The sequence below is a fragment of the Wolffia australiana genome, chromosome 13, assembly GCF_029677425.1.
Source record: "Wolffia australiana isolate 7733 chromosome 13, ASM2967742v1".
NCBI classification, from domain to species: Eukaryota; Viridiplantae; Streptophyta; class Magnoliopsida; order Alismatales; family Araceae; genus Wolffia; species Wolffia australiana.
This window is the reverse complement of record NC_135847.1, coordinates 90973-110649: the sequence shown is the minus strand read 5'-3', so window position 1 is coordinate 110649 and position 19677 is coordinate 90973. Positions and strand designations below refer to the sequence as shown.

Here is a 19677-nt window from a genome sequence, read left to right as displayed (position 1 = left end):
TTTTTAAAAAAAATTAATCACTCACTTATAAATTAATAATTCTTCTACCACTAAAATTTCTATTCTTCTTATTGTAAATTTTAATTAAATTTATATTCGCACTTGTCATCTGGAAGATTTTGCCCACCATGATAGAAATTAATTCATACCATATTATCCCCCTCTTTTGTATATTAGTTAAATATATTATAACTTAGAATATTATTAGTTCAGTATACTATCCTACATACATAGCAATGTTGTCCCAACTCTGTACAATTTTATGCAATTTACAACCAAAATATCCAATTTTTTCACTTCATGTGCGAATTATGTTCGTTATGTGCGAATTGTGTTCGCTTTGTGCGAATTTGTTCCTTTGTGCGAATTTATTCTTTTGTGCGAATTTGTTCGGATTGTGCGAATTTGTTCGGATTGTGCGAAGTGTGCAAATTGTGCGAATTGTGCGAATTGTTCGGATTGTGCGAATTTGTGCGAATTGTGCGAATTGTGCGAATTTGTTCGGATTGTGCGAATTTGTTCGAACATCTGTTCTAATTTTCGCACACAAAACGAACAGAACAGCGAACAGACCCCTGTGCGGTTCGTTTGTGCGAGTTTTTTGTTTGTTTTAAACGAACAGAATAGAACGGCCATGTCTACAGTCAAGTACGTACTCCTTGCGCTGCCGCCTCTGTCTCCGTCGGAACTTCCATCCGGGCCGAAGCTCCATTCCTCTCTCTCTCTCTGTGTCTCTCTCTCTCTCGCTAGCTCTCTGCGATCGTAGCTGGCTCAGAAGTCGGAGCCTCTTTGCAAGGACAACTTTGGCTGTTTCAGGAGATTTCTCGTCGGGCGGTCGCCCTGTGGCGAGTGAGTTCAACTGCAGAAGAAGCGAGAAACAACAAACAAATGAAAATGGAAGACCCGAGGCCCAGCGGGTTTGCTATCTTCACCGCCGATCGTCGTCGTCTCCGTGAAGTTACGTCGTTCGCCCTCTTCAATGGGTATCGGGATCGGCGACTCAGGAATCTTCCCGCCGTGCGGGAGCAGGTTCAGAAGACGACGGGAGAGACTTCATCGGCGATGATTTCGGCGCGCCACGAGATGGCATCCGGCAGCAGGGGGGGGAAGGAAGTGCGATATGACAATGGCCGTTCATTCGAATTGCCCCGATAAAGGCTCCAGGCCATGACTCCTTTTCCTGAGGCTTTGGGCCGTCGTATCCCTGCAACCTGTCATAGCCGCTCACATCTTCCTCCGCGCAATCGGGTCAGCCACTCGCAATTTCCTCAGAAAATGAAGAAATTCCAAAGTGGGCGAAGGGCCAAGTCTCGTATGAGCTCCGCTCAGTTTCTTGTGTATCATCCATTGAGGCATTGCCTCGGCCGCCCGTCCACTTTGGCGATTTCTTCATTTTCTCTAAGGATATTGCGCAGTATCATCCTTCTAGAGACCCTGATGCATCTCTCGATATTCTACCTCTTTCTTTGATCCCTTCGAATTCCTATCGAGGACACACCTCCACGCAGACCCACTTTGGATCGCTGCTGCTGCTTTCTTCATGGACAGACGGGTAACCAACCAAACCCATGAAGTGATGTTTCTTTTTTTTTTGAAAATTATGAAGTGATGTTTCTTCCTCCCACGTTTCACATTACGTGTCATCTTAGGCGATCTTTGGACTTCAAAACTTTGATTCTTTCATTCTTTCTTATATATCTTGGTGCTTCGGTCATCGTTTGGATAGTGAATCTCGACTTTGACTATCTGATTATCTTACTCTTTGCGATGGCCCTTAATAAATCTTTCTTTGACATCTTTTGAGCAGACTTCAGCCAACATTGTGGTGGGTTCCCATGTATGGATTGAAGATCCGTCTTTAGCTTGGATCGATGGTCAAGTTACACGGATCAATGGCGAAGCGGGTGAAATACTTACAAGCAATGGGAAAAAGGTAATCATCAATGTGCCACAACTCACGTGCGTCTCCAACTTTAATGTCACTATGTGCCTGATCCATTTGACATAGCTTCAGAGCCAAATAAAGCCAATTAATTTGGTTAATTTCCGTAAACATATATTTTTTTTTGATAAGTGATTTGAGGCGGTCACCCAACAAAGCAGTAACCACCCAAAGTTACATGTAAAGATAGCTAAAGCTCTACTCACCACACGGCCAACCCCTCCCTTATCTGATTATCCCTCAAGTGAACCATAATGACATGAGGCCCTCGACTTTGTGGGTGAGCCAGCCAGAATCCCTTATCTGATTCCGTAAATGTATTACTTGCTGCTTTGAACGGAATGCATGAGAAGAAGATTTGTGCAAGGAAGATGAAATCAATTAGTTCAGCCAATGAGGCACTTGAACTCAAATAATAGTCGCAGTATCTGAGAATTTATGATACTTCTAGATACACATAAAGACATTAATATATATTTATGTCCAGAGAAATTTTGTTTTGAAGAAATTTATCGAGAGAGACTTGAACTAGAGTATTCAAGTTTGTAGAAAATTTATGCAATATCCTTGGTAGAATGCTGGTGGTTATTCCTTCTTTCACCCTTTCAGGCCATGGCATTTATTTCCCATCCTTCCATTTTAACATTTTCATCATAGAAATTTGTTGATGTCTTTAAAAACAAATTTTTGTCAAAGTTGTTTATGTTTACTGTCTCTTTTCTTAACCATACTGACTGTACTGTACGACATATTTTAGGTTAATGCACATTTGTCCAAAATATTCCCAAAAGATATGGAAGTTCCACCTGGTGGTGTTGATGACATGACCAAACTCTCATATTTGCACGAACCTGGTGTTCTGCAGAACCTCTCTTCAAGATATGAGCTCAACGAAATTTACGTATGATGTTACTTTCTGTTTTCCACTTCTAGACTGCAGATTTCTGCAATGCAATTTATGCTTAATCTTGTGATTTATTTCGTAAAAATTACTGCAGACTTATACAGGAAACATTCTGATAGCCGTCAACCCTTTTCAAAGATTGCCTCATCTTTACAATGCCCACATGATGGAGCAGTACAGGGGGGAATCTCTTGGAGACCTTAGTCCCCATGTTTTTGCAGTAGCAGATGTTGCGTACAGGTGATGGTTTTTTTTTTTCATGGTGGTTAAGTTGTGCCGGTTTAAAATTCAACTGGGAAAGCAATTATTGAATTGTTAATTTTGCTGATTGCTGCGTTGAATAGTTTGCCATGATGATTTGAAACATAAATGCTCATATGCATTATCGTTCTATTTGACGTTTGATTCAAAGTTATTCATGGGCCCTGAGTGTAGGAAAAAAATCCTAGTTTTTGGCTTATTTCTACATATTCTTGTTTTCACCGGGTATATTTTGGTGAATTTTGAGTCTGATTTTTTTATTATTTTCCTTTAATCATCCATTTTGTTTCACAGGGTGGGTAATTGATGTATATACAGATGATGGGTAAATGAGTCGATGAGCAAACTACACTTGGGGGGTGGGATTACCCGTGCAGGGCTAGATCCCATTATATGAATTTGATACTTCATTGGCTGTTGGTCTGCCTTAGACAGGCAGACACTCGCCTGGACCAAAGACTATATGACAAGCGCAATAACTTTGTTAATAGCTAGTTTGCCTGTAGGCAGACATAGTATTTGAAGGGTTTCATGGATTACTTCGCAAAAGGAGACGAGTATCCTATTTTGATGTGATTCATATGATTCAACCCAGTTGACATTTCACAGTTATAGGTATAGTGCTTCTTGTATTAGTAGTCTTTACATCTAGTATTTCCAATCGAAGGATGGTCCAGAGAAAGATCACAATTTGATGGGGCTTCTTCCTGTATCTATTCTTCCTTTAGTTGTGAATGTCATTGGACAAGGGAATGAGACATTGAGGAAGTGTTTTAAGTCTTCCAATATTAGTGGGCTAATTGTTTTCCACCTGTATCTTCCAAAAAAGAAAAACAATATATTTCTCATCATAGGCAACACTTCTTAGAATATCCAAGAAATTTGAAGTTTCTGTTTTTCTCTTGTCTTCTTTGGATGAGTGTATAAATATAAAAAAGTCAGCACTGTCCAGTATTAGTTAATTTAGGGTAAAATTTTTTTGGTAAGGGATAAATACGTTTCTCTCGGGACGTATCATCTTTAATGTGATTTCGTTGATGAAACACACCAATTCCTTAGGGATAGAAGGGAGCTGAGGTGGTTATGCAGTAGAGACTTCCCGGGATGGGGAGGAGAATGGGAATAGTCAAGGGAGAGGCCGAACGGAGAAGTAGGGATCGGCTGAGAACAAGCCGCCTGAAGATGCAGGGTAGATGACACTACCACACGAAAAGGGGATTGCATAGGAAGAGATAGGGTTTGGACATAGAGTGAAGAAAGGACGAGTTCTCCCAATAACAATACACGTTCTGTTTGTTTTAAAAAAAAACAATACACATTCTGCCTGACATTCTAAAGGGAGGACACTCTATTTGAAGGGAACATTTGGTAGGAAAAGGATGCTTACTGCCCTTAAGAGGGGTTGGGGATCAGTCCTCTTTGGGTAAGTAATAGTAATAACCATTTATTGGAATGTTTTAGATATATTTCAAACAAAAATTGGAATGTTTTAGGTATAAAGACCCCAGAATCTATGGAATCCTTTTTCTACCTCGTTCTACTCTCTCTGCTCTGGAATCTCCCACTAGTCTGATAGATCTCCATCAGGTATCATATAAATAGTATCAGAGCACTGGTCTTGGGCCAAGGAAATAAAGGGAGTGGGATGCAGCTTTGGGAGGAGCGGTGAGAGAGAGTTAAAGATATGTTGAAGCATTATCTTTGCAAATTGATTTGATCAGGATTTTGCGGAATTTAGTTCTTGTTGGTGATTGTCACTTAGCAAAGAGCTGTATGAGGTTGAAGGTTAAAGGGAGGTGCAACCTTGGTTAGATGTGATTGTCTCCAAGAATAAATCTCTAGAGTTTCTGGTGGGAAAATTACCTCCGAGCAGGCCATAAAACAGCTGCTAATTCACCATCTGATGACACGGCAGTAGCACCCTCTGCTGCAACCACAACTATGTCCATTGCATCTGCATTGCGTACACTCCTGAACACTTCAAATTTCTACTGCTGTTGACAGCCTTCATGCTGCAGTCATATATTGTGGTAGCATTGGCCACACCATCGTAGCTCTGCCACTGTCTCATCCCATGCAAGGGCCACATTCCCAATGGGAGCAGGCTGTTGTGGACCATAGGTTCACAACTGCCACTTCTGGGACATTAAACCTTGATAAAAATATGGGCTTCTGCTGGGAAGATTGTGACATGCCATTCAAAGTTGTCCAGTCTCATGGGGTCCAATTGCAGGCTACGAGCTGCAGCCTAATCCAGCCTAGGGTGCCATGACGCAGCCTGATGGGCTTGGCCACAATTCAACGCTGCCCTGCTGTAGTCTGCCCATGATCCAACCTGCGGGGCAATCCTATTGGCCAGTTGAGATCCAATTGTGGTTAAGCTGCTGTCCAACCACAGTCCATATGTGGCACAGTCAGCAGTCTAGATACAGCCCAGCGAAACCCTGGGCCTAGCTGCAATTGGCAAATGGGATGACGCAACCACCTTGAGGACAGTGGCCCCCCATGCCCATACAACCACCTCGAGGACAAGCTGACTCTGACTGCGGATTATTGATACAGTCCTGGGCTAGGAAATGTTAGTTACCATCTCTTGGATTAATACGAATGTAGGTACCCTTGAATGTATGAAAAGAGGATCTAAAGATTAATGTCCTCTTTTCTCCACCTCTCCTCTCTGGAATCTGCTGCTTGTCTGATAGATCTCTGTCAGGAATTGTATCAGTAAAGAGTTGTCAATCATAGATTCCCATGAGAAATTGGTTGGAATAAACGTTCAACTATGATTTACTTGTTGGTTCACTCTTCTTGTGAGAAAAATACCAGTGAATGTAAGAGATAAGTTCCACCCAGCAAAGAACTGATACAACAAGAGGCACATTCATCGAACTTTACAACTTTTTGCACCCAAATATTTCAAAACAAAAAAAGTTATGTACCCAAATCGGGACATCATGATATGATCCCTATCTGAGAGGAACCCTTGTGTTCCTATAGCGGTGAAGATGGAAAGAGAGGGAGAAGACACTGGAGTGATTGCCGGCGGAGGGACAGGAGAAGCCATGATGAACCTCGGTCAGAGGAGAATATAGGCCCTGACATAGTGGACTTCACTCAAGGATCAAGGCGTTACATACATAGCACAGAGGAGACAGAGGAACCAACTTGATTTTACGTCCTTGTCTGCCTTCCTAAAAGGAGGGCTGCACTATTTAAAGTGAAATACACATAGTGGAAATGACTAAAATATCCTATTGGGTTGAAATAACAAACTAGTCCTAGATTTGAGGGGGGATCATATCACCTTCCTATCAAGATTAGTTTGGTCATGTTAGCCTTCTAGGGGCATATTGAGCATTTGGCCTTCTGCATTTCCTTTCAATAGAACAGCCTTCCCTCTAAAAGGACAGCTAAAAAAACCAATGTTGAAGACCCTTAGTCTCTCCTCCCCTCAATGTCTAACTCCTGTCTCATCCTCAACAACCCTGTCCCTACTGCACCGCACATTTAAATTGCTCGGCCCCTGTCGATCCCTGACTCCTCCATTTGACTTCTCCTATCATTCCTATTCAACTCTCCAACTAGGGTAACATATTCCTGTATTCTCTATCCCCCTTTCCCCCATACTACCCTACATCCAATTTTCATAGCACATTATTCTTTTAACTTATTACTACAATTTTCTGTGAAGCGTTCTTCTTCGGCATCTGATTTTTCCCACCATTTTTGTCTTAGAGCGATGATTAATGAAGGGAAAAGCAATTCGATCCTCGTAAGTGGAGAAAGTGGTGCAGGGAAAACTGAAACCACTAAGATGCTCATGCAATATCTTGCCTTCCTGGGTGGGCGATCAGCAACGGAAGGTCGGACAGTCGAACAACAAGTTTTAGAAGTAAATTCTCTATTCTTACTATTGATACGATCAATTCTTTAGACCTATGTATTCTTTGAAAAAAATTCTGTTTCAACAGTGTTTCATCTATTTTTAGATTAATTAAAACCCATAGAGTAAATTTAATCGTTCACTGAAATCCGCTGGAGATAGCCAAATGACACACATTATTTTTTTGCAGTCCAATCCTGTTCTTGAGGCATTCGGAAATGCAAAGACCGTGAGAAACAACAACTCCAGGTAAGTTTTACTCATGATCAAGTTTTCTATGCCATTTGACAATTCCTACTTATTTTCTGAACTGGGTATAACTTTGAGTATACTTTTAATTACTCAAATTTATTTAAGACTTTCTGATTCTGTAATGGCCAAGGAAATTGCATTGAAGATTTATTTAGTTTTATTATAACCTTATTTCTTATGCAGCCGTTTTGGAAAGTTTGTTGAGATCCAATTTGATAGTCATGGGAGAATTTCTGGAGCTGCCATTAGAACATATCTGCTGGAGCGTTCACGAGTGTGCCAGATTTCTGACCCGGAGCGTAACTATCATTGCTTTTACCTTCTTTGTGCTGCACCACAGGAGGTATTTTGTCTACTTGTATACGTCAGCTATTAAGCTTAATTTCCCTTGGAAGTGTCTTCTTTTAAGTTAGTTGATCCATGATTTTGTCAGGTGATTGATAGATATAAACTGGGACGTCCTTCTTCCTTTCACTATCTAAACCAATCGAATTGCTATGATCTTGTTGGTGTGAATGACGGCCACGATTACCTCACCACTAGAAGGGCGATGGACATTGTAGGCATTAGCGAGGAGGAACAGGTTATCTTTGGCAACTTGTTCTTACAGATGTGGAAAATAAAATCATACGGCTCATTAACCATTCTTACAGGACTCAATTTTTCGAGTAGTTGCTGCGATCCTTCACCTTGGAAATATCGATTTTGCCAAAGGGAAGGAAATAGATTCCTCAATCCCAAAAGATGAGAAATCCATTTTTCATCTCAAAACCACGGCTGAACTCCTCATGTACCACTTTTTAATCATTTTTGAGGTGTGAAATACAATTTTATTTGTCTATCAGAGTGTTTACTTGAGGCTTTGATTTAAATTAGGTGTGAACCTGAGGCTCTTGAGGATGCCTTGTGCAAACGCGTGATGGTAACTCCCGAGGAAGTGATCCAACGGACTCTAGATCCTCTCAGTGCAATAGTGAGTCGGGATGGCTTGGCAAAAACAATCTACTCTCATCTTTTTGATTGGTGAGATACTGATACTTAAACATTCAGACTCTTATTTATGGGTTTCTTTGTCACAGTTTTAAGGTTTATGATATTCAAATTTGTAGGATAGTTGAGAAAATTAATGTGTCGATTGGACAAGATTCAACATCTCGGTCCTTAATTGGTGTTCTAGATATTTATGGATTTGAAAGCTTCAAGAATAACAGGTAATATTTACTTTATCATTCCATGTTAATTCCAACGCCGGTATATATTTCTGAAACTTACAAAATCATAATTTTTTTGAACGCCCCTTGCTGTGAAAAAGTTTTGAGCAGTTCTGCATTAATTATACAAATGAGAAGTTGCAGCAACATTTTAATCAGGTACCCTTTGTGAAATTTATGTTCGAATTCATCCATGCAAGATGTAACACTGCATTAATAGGGCTTTGCTTTTCGTAACCTTATGTGCTTCAGCATGTCTTCAAAATGGAGCAAGAGGAGTACACAAAAGAAGAAATTGACTGGAGCTACATTGAATTCGTGGACAATCAAGATGTTTTGGATCTCATTGAGAAGGTGTTTTCTCTGCTATCCATGCTCCTCGATTAAAGGTTCTTATCATATGACTCATCTTTTATCCATGATTAATGAAGTGTTACTCGAGTTTATCATTGTTAGTTGTTTTCTGGCCAAATTGTTTTTTTTAAAAAGGGTTTTTTAAGGGGATTGATATCTATCCACTTACAACATCGTATTCCTTGTGTCTGATCTTTAAATTTTGGGTTCTCTTGCTTTTGTCAGACTGCTATTCGAAACTGTGAAATTTGACAAATCAGGAATTGTCAAATTAAGGACCAATCAGGAACTCGGAATAATGTATTGATATGATCTGTATCGAATTGGTCAAAATATATCAAGAAAGGTACTTACAGATGTAGTATCGCAATTTTCCACCCACAAATCCGTCTTCAGAATTCCCCGTTGATGCCGATCCTCCAGTAGCTAGCCCCCTTGTTGGTATGAATGCCCTCAGAAGACTCTTGCCGCATACAGCTGGTCTGTCCAAGATTCTCCCACACCCTTCAAGAACTCTAACTGACCACAGGTACCTTTCTTGGAGGTCTCCCCCCTTACTTATAGGCATCCTTTATTCTCTTATCACTCCCAGTCAAGACTGGGAGCTAGTAGCCACATCAGCATCATGTGGACCACCAGGTCCTCTGGTGCCTGTTGACTGGTCAACAGGCTTTATTTGGCTTCCCTTTCTTTTCCTTCTCTCATATATTCTAATGGGAACCGTATCACATATGTGAAATTTGACAAATGATTTGATTATCTATGCTTTATCAGAGAAAAAAATTAGACTGCAGTTAAAAAATATGTGGAATGAGTATGACAGGGAATAGTCAGGAACTGGGAATGCGTTTCTGAAATTCCATGAATGATTTGAACATCCACACATTATAGTCTGTCATATCTTCGATTTTCACTTGTTCATAGCTTTTCTTTTCATAGGGCTATTCTCAGTTCAGAACTGCAGATGTTGAACGCAATAGCAATGATCCTCGAGAATTTTATTTTAGTAAACTTTCCTGAGTAATAAAATTGCTAGGTCAGGAATTGCTTATGCCACTCACTAGAGCACAGAGCAGCATATTTTTTTCTCATACTTTTTAGAATTATCTCTTCATCCTTGATGTAATTGGAGAGAATATAGGCCTCTGTGAACTTAAGCGTAGCTGCTTTGTTGTCATTTTCAGAAACCTGGCGGCATTATTTCTCTTCTCGATGAAGCATGGTATGAAACCTTTCTTATGGTCTAAAAGGTTGTTTACTGATTGGGATATCAAAGCAGTCTAAATGTTTGCTTGGTTTATGGGTTTTATTGTCATGGATTTCAGTATGTTCCCGAAGTCTACACATGAAACTTTTTCTCAGAAGCTTTATCAAATATTCAAGGCTCACAGACGTTTTATCAAACCCAAATTATCTCAGACTGCTTTCACTGTTGTCCACTATGCCGGAGAGGTAAGAAAATCCAAATGGAGTCTATTTATTCTCGAGATTGGTGAAAACAAAGTCTTTGAGCAAGTTATGAATTTGCGTGTTTCAGGTTTTGTATCAATCTGACCAGTTTCTTGACAAGAACAAAGACTACATCGTTCCTGAACATCAAGATCTTTTAAGTACTTCAAAATGTGGTTTTGTCTCGGGTCTTTTCCCTCCTTTACGGGAAGAAACCAACAAGTCCTCCAAATTTTCGTCCATTGGTTCACGTTTCAAAGTACTTATTACTTTGTGCTCATTAAGCACAATTATTCAGTTCATATGACTGTCCTAACGTAAAAATTCCAAATGCAGCTACAATTACAGTCGCTAATGGAGACATTGAACTCGACAGAACCTCATTACATCAGATGTGTCAAGCCGAATAATCAACTGAAGCCGTCAATTTTTGAAAACGTGAATGTTATGCAGCAATTGAGATGTGGTGTAAGTACATTTTTCCTCTGATTTCCATCTTGTCCAGTATCTTGCATTTGAATGTACCTGATAATTAAAAACTTCGTGTGCTGTGAATGAAAGCGTTATTTATTTTAGCTTCCTAAAATTCTTGGTTCCATCCTAAAAGTATCAAATACAGCGTTTTCTGAAAAATTCCTTTTGTATATCCCTCAAAATTTCCACAACCGCGATACCCTTGAGGACTGTGATCTTTAGAAACGTTAAATATTATCTATTTATTTGTTATTGTTGTTTTAATGAGTGAAATGGTGAACTTATCAGTAAACTCAAAATTTCCACAACAGCGATACCCTTGAGGACTGTGATCTTTAGAAACGTTAAATACTATATATTTATTTGTTACTGTCGTTTTAATGAGTGAAATGTTGAACTTATTGGTAAACTCAAAACATTTATGGAGAACTACCTTATATTGTGGTGTTCACTTAGCACATGCTCAAGGTTGACAATGCCTTCTTTTGTTGCCAAGCGAACTTGTGTTTTGGAAGCCTTCGAGAGTTTTGTCAACATTCATTCATCAAGATAATCAAATATCCAAAGGGGATTGAAAAACAAAACAAAGATAGTTTCTAGTGCTTCCTTTCATGTTTCTTTATGTATCTAAACTTTCCTTTTAGGGTGTTTTGGAGGCCATAAGAATCAGCTGTGCTGGATATCCAACACGTAGAACATTTTATGAGTTTCTACATCGGTTTGGCATCTTTGCCCCTGACGTTCTTGAAGGGTAAAATTCCTGCTATTGTATTATTAAACCTTTGATCGCCCACCATTTGATAAACTTAAGTCCTTGCAGTTTTGAAATTTGAGTCCCTCAATAAGTTTGCCTTTCAAAAATTGTCTTACGGATCTTACCTCTTCTACAGCTGTGATGAAAAGATTGCCTGTGAGAAGATTTTACAAAAGAAGGGCTTGAATGGATATCAGGTGACTGGCTAACCGACCTTTTTTCCTGGATATTTCTTATCATTGATTATAATATTAATTATTTGTGAAATTTTCATAGATTGGAAAAACTAAGGTCTTTCTAAGAGCTGGTCAGATGGCTGAGTTAGATGCTCATAGGGCAGAGGTTCTTAATAATGCAGCAAAACTCATTCAACGCAAAAGTCGAGCACATGTTGCTCGGAAACAGTTCATTGCTCTACGGAAAGCATGCATAGTGGTTCAGTCGCGTTGGAGAGGTTCTTTCATTTTTTGTTGGACTACTGAAATTTCCTTAAAAATTCCATGAAATTGACAAATTTATCAGTCGGATTTCTGAAATATTCCTGAATTTCTATTTTTAGGAAAATTGGCGTGCAAACTTTATCAAAGAATGAGGATGGATGATGCTTCTATAAAAATTCAGAAAAACCTGAGGAGATATGAGGCCAAGAAAGCATATCGGTTGTTGAAGGCATCCGCCCTTGTCCTGCAGATGGGCTTAAGAGCGATCTCTGCCCGTAAATCATATAGAATTAAAAAACAAACAAAGGCAGCGACCATTATACAGGTATAATCGGTGTACCCTTTTTCTTTGTCATTCCTTATTTATCTTTTATATCTAACTTCATTAAAATGTTGACTGTATGTGTAGGCAAAATGGCGGGGCCACAGATTATACTCTGACTTTAAGAGTCTGAAGAAAGCTTCTATTGCTTGTCAAACGTTTTGGAGAGGGAGAATTGCAAGAAAAGAGCTGAGGAAGCTCAAAATGGTGTGTGGCCGGGAAAACTCAAAAACTCCCCAGTCTTTCATTACTACTAATTTGGTGTCTGACTTTAGTTTATAATTTTACTTTCAGATAACTCAAATTATTAAAATATACTTCTCCATAAAAAAGACTTCAGCTTATGATATAACTCCAAGCAATGTGATCTTCCGTAATTGTGTTGGCCATTTCAGAAAACATAGAATAGTGAAATATATTTCTCCATGAAAAGACTTCAGCTTATGAAATACTTCTCAAATGTTAAATGTTGAACCTAGCGGTATGTGAATATTTTGTACGGAAGCTGAGTAAGTATATACTTGTGATATCCTTTGTTTATGTGTATTCCCCTTTTTGGGTTTTTCGAATTTTATTCTTTGTCTATGGTTTTGGTGCTTGTATAATTTATACTTTTACGCAATACCAGTTGGTTGAGGAGTTTTGAATTAAATCAACAGTAACTTGGTTTCTTTGTTGATCTTTATTTTTTATCTTCTTGAAGATTTCAAATATTTTATCAATCAATGTGAGCGGAATTTTCTCGGCATATGTAATTTTGAGTCCTGTAACTACTGTTTTCTATAAACAAGTGAGGTATGGGGCAACGATCTGGAGTTCTGATTGGTTTTTCAAACATGAGTACAATCACCATAAACTGGCTTGTAGAGCTATCCAGCGTGCACTGCTACCTTTCTGCCTGTTTTACATAATTTCTGGAATTCTTACCTTAGTTGTGCTGGGGTTCTGTGGATACTTCAAGCAAATCAGATGGACATTCATGAATGGAACATTTTCTGTTGAAATTGCCTATCATACTCCATTTGTCTCAGAGGCTTCATGTCACTGTTTCTTAAGACTTGTTTTTCGGTTGTGGATTCAGCACTAAGGATTCATTTGACCTTTTTGGGCCATATTGCTCATGATTTCCACAGGCTGCTAGAGAAACGGGTGCACTTAAGGAAGCAAAAGACAAGCTTGAAAAGAAGGTGGAAGAACTCACTTGGCGTTTGCAATTGGAGAAAAGAATGAGGGTACTTCACACTCTTTATTTATGCCCTGAAACTTCTGTAATGATTAACCTAGTATTGTAGTTAAACATGTATTTATATGTATAGGCTGACTTGGAGGAATCGAAAGGAGAAGAATTGGCAAAGTTGCAGCACTCTTTGGAAATCATGGGAGCCAAAGTTAGTGAAGCAAGTGCAAGGTTGGCCAAGGAACGATCTGAGAAAACTGCTTTAATGAATTCCATTCCAGTAGTGAAAGAAAAACAAATATTGGTGGAGGACTCTAAAAGAGTCGATGCGGTGCTTGAGGAATTGAATCAGTTGAAGGTGACTTCTCCAGACCCATCTCGAGTTCCTCCAGTGATTTGCATTTTATTTATTTTATCACACGTTTCAAATTGTAGCTTTCATTTGTCTATTTGACTCTTTTGGGTACAAGGTTCTACTTGGAATGGGTTTCAACTGAATCTTATTGTCTTCGGATGATAATTTGTCTTCGCTATTGTGATTGATATCTTTGATGGAAGAATATTCTTTCAGATGAATATGGTGTCTTCTCTCTAATTGCGGAGTAGGTTTCCTGTCAATTAGTGCTTTAAAGATTTGCACTGCACATGAGGTATAACGACGAATAAATTAGTCCTAGTCATCAGGAAAGGCAGTCATCTACTAAGTGGAACTTGAATAGGGTAACACGGCCTCTTTGGCTATTTTTCCGATACAGATTCATGATGTCAAACTGATACAGTCCTCTCAGAATGGCACAATTAAAACTAGAACACGAACAATAACTATATATTTAACACAGTCACAAGTACAAATGCACAACCCTTGTTACAGGAGCGATTTTACAAGACGATGACTTCGCCTCCCAATCTCTAAATTATCTCTTAAGAGCCTTAGGAAATTCTCTCACTAACTCAGGAGAGTCTTTTTCCTGCCTCCTACATACATATCATACACATTTATATTACACAATTTAGGTTGTTATTCTTCAATATCCTTTTCGAACATATCCAAGGGTGGTGTCTGCTGGATGCCACCCTTGGATTCTTCATGAAAGGATGCTTCAGTGGGATGTGCTTCTTCAGGTAATTCAGTTGTATTGTTGATCTGATTTGCTCCCCAATAAGATTCCAACGAATTCTGTGAATAACTGTCATAACTGTCACCTGTGACAGTCAATAGTGATTTATTTCGTCTCTTGTAAACTTTAGGAAGGTTCATATCACAAACCTATTGGGTTTCATAGGTCATTATTGTTTTCCTTAAAACTTTTTTCAATATAACATGAATACATGTTTAATTTTGGGAGGACTATAACTTCTTCGGAAATTTTGCAGGCCTCACTGGAGCAGGAGAAAGAAAGAGCTGAAGAGCATGGTAAGAGATTATCTGAAGCGTTGGAAGAAAACAGGGTGAAACAATCGAAGCTAGAGGAGAAAGAAAGGGAGCTCATAGTTCTTCAGGAATCGGTGACCAGGTAAAGTCAACGAAAAATTGTGAAACCTGACTTTCCTTATTTTTTGCTGTTGCTAAATTGATTAACTCACCGAGTTAAAGCAGCTGACCGAGTTAAAGCAGATCAAGGTTCAACTTTGTCTTGTTTCCCTGATTGTGAATTGTCTGATTGACTAGTTATTAGACATCAGCATTTCTCTACTGTAGTTGAACATTTGCATGCTATCATTTGGCTCATTTAATCTCTTATTTCAGAACCTGGATGTCTTTCACACTGAATTTTTAAGTATGCATCATTTGTTTTTTGAAACATTAAAGGGAACAATCACCCGACGAGTCGGTGACCCTCCCAGTTGGCGTATGCATAATATCTTTTTATTCTTAAAGTGCTTTTCCCGTTTTTGTTATTGGGTGCCCCTATTGGCCAATTTTCCAACGTTAATTTTAGGTGTGGATAGTTCTATATTTGTTGAACAAACACTTTATTTTGAAGATGTTTGCTACTTTTATCAATATATTGCGCATCTGTTATTGTGGATAAGCTGGTTTAGCTGACATTTGATAGATGTCTTTTTAGCAGTTTATAAGAAAATTTAACCAATTAAACATTATATCATCATTCGGTTTCCTATTTATCCCCCTATTATTTATTTATTAAGGCTGCAGGAGAAACTCACAAATTTAGAATCAGAAAACAAAGTCTTTCGGCAACAAGCGTTATCTTTGGCACCTAACAAGTTCCTTTCTGGTCGTTCGAGATCAACACTTCAGGTGCATTCCTCTTTTCAGTGGACTTTTTCATGAGTTTTTTTCATTTGCCTGAAAGTGATCTCGATCTTTTTTTGTATGATGGCAGCGGAACATGGAGAATGGTCATTTCGCAAATGGCGAAGCCAAGTCAAATTTGGTCAGTTTTCTAGAGTTGACAGAAAATTGTCTCAATGTTAACGTTACAATATCTGATCTGAAATTTGAGTGCATGTTTAGGACTCTCATGGTATCATATCAAATCTGCCAAAAGAATCTCCTGAGGCCGAGGACAAACCCCAAAGATCACTCAATGAAAAACAACAGGTAAATATAGAAAACCTCTTCACAGTTGTCTTGTTTCCTTTGTATTTCTTTTTACATAGCCTGGGTGAAATATTTAAAATCTTTTTATGGTTCCCAGGAGAATCAGAATCTTTTAATCAGATGCATTGCGCAAAACTTAGGCTTCTCACAGGGAAGACCAATTGCAGCATGTATCATGTACAAATGCCTTCTCCAGTGGAGATCTTTTGAAGTCGAGAGAACCAGTATTTTTGATCGGATTGTCCAGGCAATAGGCCATGCCATTGAGGTATACACATTTTACAAGATGGCCAGTCTGGGATTCCCTTTTTTACAAGATTTAAATCTTAATTTTTTCTAAAGACTCAGGAGAACAATGAGGTCTTAGCCTATTGGCTGTCCAACACGTCCACTTTACTCATGCTGCTTCAACATAGCCTTAAAGCAAGTGGCGCTGGAGGACTCGCCCCACAACGCCGTCGGCAGTCATCAGCAACATTATTCGGGAGAATGACTCAAGTTAGTTGGGATTGAATCTTCCCAAAAGAGTAGGTTTTGCTCCTGATATCTAATACATAATCCTCTTAACTTTATATCTTTCTTTTGCGACTCTTAAGAGCTTTCGGGGAGTGTCTTCGGATGTGAATCTTTCCTTCTTAAATGGGACATTGGCGGGTGGATTGGATGTGCGCCAAGTTGAAGCCAAGTATCCTGCTTTGCTGTTCAAGCAACAACTCACAGCATACGTTGAGAAGATATATGGGATGATTCGGGACAATCTAAAAAAAGAAATCTCTCCTTTGCTCGGAAGGTGTATACAGGTGACTAATCAAGATTTGAAACTTTGAAGTTCAATCTGCCAGTAGGTCTAGTATTTCTCTCTCCTTGTGATGAAGGTATACTGTTCTTACTGCTTGGACAGGCGCCAAGAACCTCGAGGGCAAGTTTGATCAAAGGGTCTATTCGCTCCCTTGCAAGTGTGACAGCGCAGGAAGCCTTAATTGCTCACTGGCAAGGGATTGTTAAGGGTCTCTCCAGTTTCCTGGAAACCCTCAAGTGTAACCATGTTAGTACTCTCTGGAAATCCTCAAGTGTGACAGTTCTCTTTTCAGTAGTCCTTCCTAAGGCTGTTGGTTTTCACAGCGAAGCATGTTTTTGCAAGATAATCTAATTATTTTCTGGTTTTCTTCTAATTTTGATGGCCAGGTTCCTCCCTTCCTCGTCAGAAAAGTGTTCACACAGATATTCTCATTTATAAACGTGCAACTGTTCAATAGGTACCTGAAAACTGTATTTTTCACTTGGAAATTCTATTGCTAGGGACTTGGACTGACGGCTGCCTTTGTATCAACAAAACAGCTTACTTCTCAGGAGAGAATGCTGCTCATTTAGCAATGGGGAGTATGTTAAAGCTGGACTTGCAGAATTGGAGCTCTGGTGCTACAAAGCTACTGATGAGGTTACTTCCTCCCTATGAATTTTTCCCCATGGATTTGTCTCCATTAAAATCAAACATGACAAAGTCTTATTTTACGTCTTTAGTATTATATGTCAAAGAATACTTGCCATTTAGCATTCATTGTTTTTTTCATGCTTCAGATGACTAATTATATCATCTTTGGTCAAATACGGAATCGGAAGAATGAGCTCCCAAATACTTTATTTTTATGTTCTGATATACATATGAGCTTGAAGGTTATGTTGCTGGGTGGACGTCTTGAGTATAGTGTTGTTTTAACAAGATTATACAAATCATTACAGTATGCAGGGTCCGCATGGGATGAGTTACGGCACATCAGGCAAGCTATCGGTTTTCTGGTAGGAATACTGTTTCCCAAACCCCTCCCTCCTCCATCTCTCCACTGTCTGTACAGTTTTCCATATTTTTTGTTGGATTAACTGAGAACTTGTTGGTGACATTGAAAGGCAATTTCAGAGACTGTTATTTAACTAAAAGCATATTTATATATAAAAAACCAACTCATTATTTTTACAGGATTCATCAAGTTCTCCTGTGCTTTTGAATCTTCCTTCATCAATTACCTGCTGCTTGTGCAGGTCATCCATCAAAAGCCCAGGAAGACGCTGGACGAAATAAGTCACGATCTTTGCCCAGTGAGCAAATCCTACCCAATCTTAGAGAGAGTTCCCTCAGATCTGCCACTTTCTGACACTCTTTTCAAACTAAATATTTATCATTTTTCCTGCTTTGCGGTAGATCTTGAGTATACAGCAGCTGTACCGAATCAGCACCATGTACTGGGACGACACATACGGCACCCAGAGTGTTTCCTCAGAGGTAAGATGAGAGCAATTCACTGTCGCTTCTATCATTTCATTGATTTGGGATGGATATGAAGACAATGACCCTTCATGTGCTGTTCTTCTCAATTTGCTGACTTTTCATAGCTGTATCTTTGTTCATTGCACCACCCCATATATCGCTCCCCAGGTAATATCAAGCATGAGGATTATGATGACGGAGGACTCGACTGATGCCAGCAGTAGCTCTTTCTTACTAGACGATGATTCCAGGTATCAGCTGACATTTAGCTGAGATTTCTTTCTTTTATATCATAATGAGATTCATAATTTGCTCTTTCTTACAACATAAATCTTGCGTTTCACTTTCTTGCAGCATACCCTTTTCTGTGGATGATTTTTCCAAGTCCATTGAACAGATTGACCTCTCTGATGTGGAACCGCCTGCTCTGATCAGAGAAAACTCTGGCTTTGTATTCCTTTTGCCCCGCTCTGACTGAAGTTGACTCCTTTTGATTTTGTCTGAGGACCCGTTTGATGCCTATTATCTTTCTAGAGCACCATTGGTTCTTGCTTCTGGCACCCATAATTTATTGTTCACACTCCCCTCTTTTTTTCATACTAGTCTATATTGTCATTTAAAGAGTACCCTGCACTAACTAGTAATGGAGCTCGATTCTCGATTATTATGGCTTCTCAATGTCAGCCAGAACTATTGGCTGACTATCTCATTATTTCATTATTTGCCATTATTCAGAATAATTTAAAACACCAGTAAGATGTGATAGTGGAACTCCATGTTTATATACAACAGATGCCACTAAAACAGAGCCACTTATGTTCGACTGCAGACAAACACACATCCATCCAGACATAATTAAGAGTTATGCCAACTGGTTGACTTCAAACAAGGGGCTGATTTAAAAATATCCCTCTCAAGGTTTGATTTTCTATAGATGCTAAGTCTATTTGCTCATTGCCTTGAAAGTAGGTAAATAATATAATAATGATTTTAAATAGTCCAATCCACAACTATTGCTTTGTTATCATTCAATTTCCCTAATTTTCTCCCTCAAAATTTACAGGTTAACATATACTTTCTCTATTCTATCTCTTGAATCATTGTCCAGTTCAATGCATTCTTCCATAAAGGCCATCTCCTATATCTAGCATTTAATATATCATCTTGGAATCTGACCACAAGATGAAATTTCCAAAACAAGTTAGTGCAGAATCAGGAAACTACAAAAAATTTTGGTTCACCTATAGTTCAGCACTAAATACCATCCATGTTAATTATTCATTGACTTGAATTATCTTTTGGGATTTGTATCCATTTGGTTAAGATCAAAAATTTTTAGAGGTTTTTATTTGAATGGTTCTTTGGATTAGGATTTGACATTAAGCTGGATGACTAAGTTGGCCTAACTTGCGCAATCCATTTTTA

At 38.9% G+C, this 19677-nt stretch overlaps 1 protein-coding gene across 1 annotated transcript; it reads left to right on the top strand.

Moving 5' to 3' along the window:
• The first annotated feature begins 654 nt into the window (after window positions 1-654).
• On the top strand, window positions 655-18772 carry LOC144710970 (myosin-9-like). The gene is made up of 39 exons (XM_078584845.1): window positions 655-1552; window positions 1808-1933; window positions 2700-2843; window positions 2941-3086; window positions 6843-6999; window positions 7181-7239; window positions 7426-7585; window positions 7676-7825; window positions 7896-8032; window positions 8119-8265; window positions 8352-8453; window positions 8555-8612; window positions 8706-8807; window positions 9992-10029; window positions 10133-10259; window positions 10345-10515; window positions 10593-10724; window positions 11375-11481; window positions 11621-11681; window positions 11761-11938; window positions 12044-12249; window positions 12334-12453; window positions 13380-13478; window positions 13563-13781; window positions 14798-14937; window positions 15575-15686; window positions 15772-15822; window positions 15903-15989; window positions 16087-16257; window positions 16332-16487; window positions 16586-16789; window positions 16891-17034; window positions 17175-17245; window positions 17328-17427; window positions 17730-17786; window positions 18027-18083; window positions 18187-18267; window positions 18421-18503; window positions 18607-18772. Exons 1-39 carry the CDS (start codon window positions 1541-1543, stop codon window positions 18728-18730), a joined length of 4596 nt encoding a protein of 1531 aa, XP_078440971.1. The 5' UTR covers window positions 655-1540; the 3' UTR covers window positions 18731-18772.
• The last annotated feature ends 905 nt before the right edge of the window (window positions 18773-19677 follow it).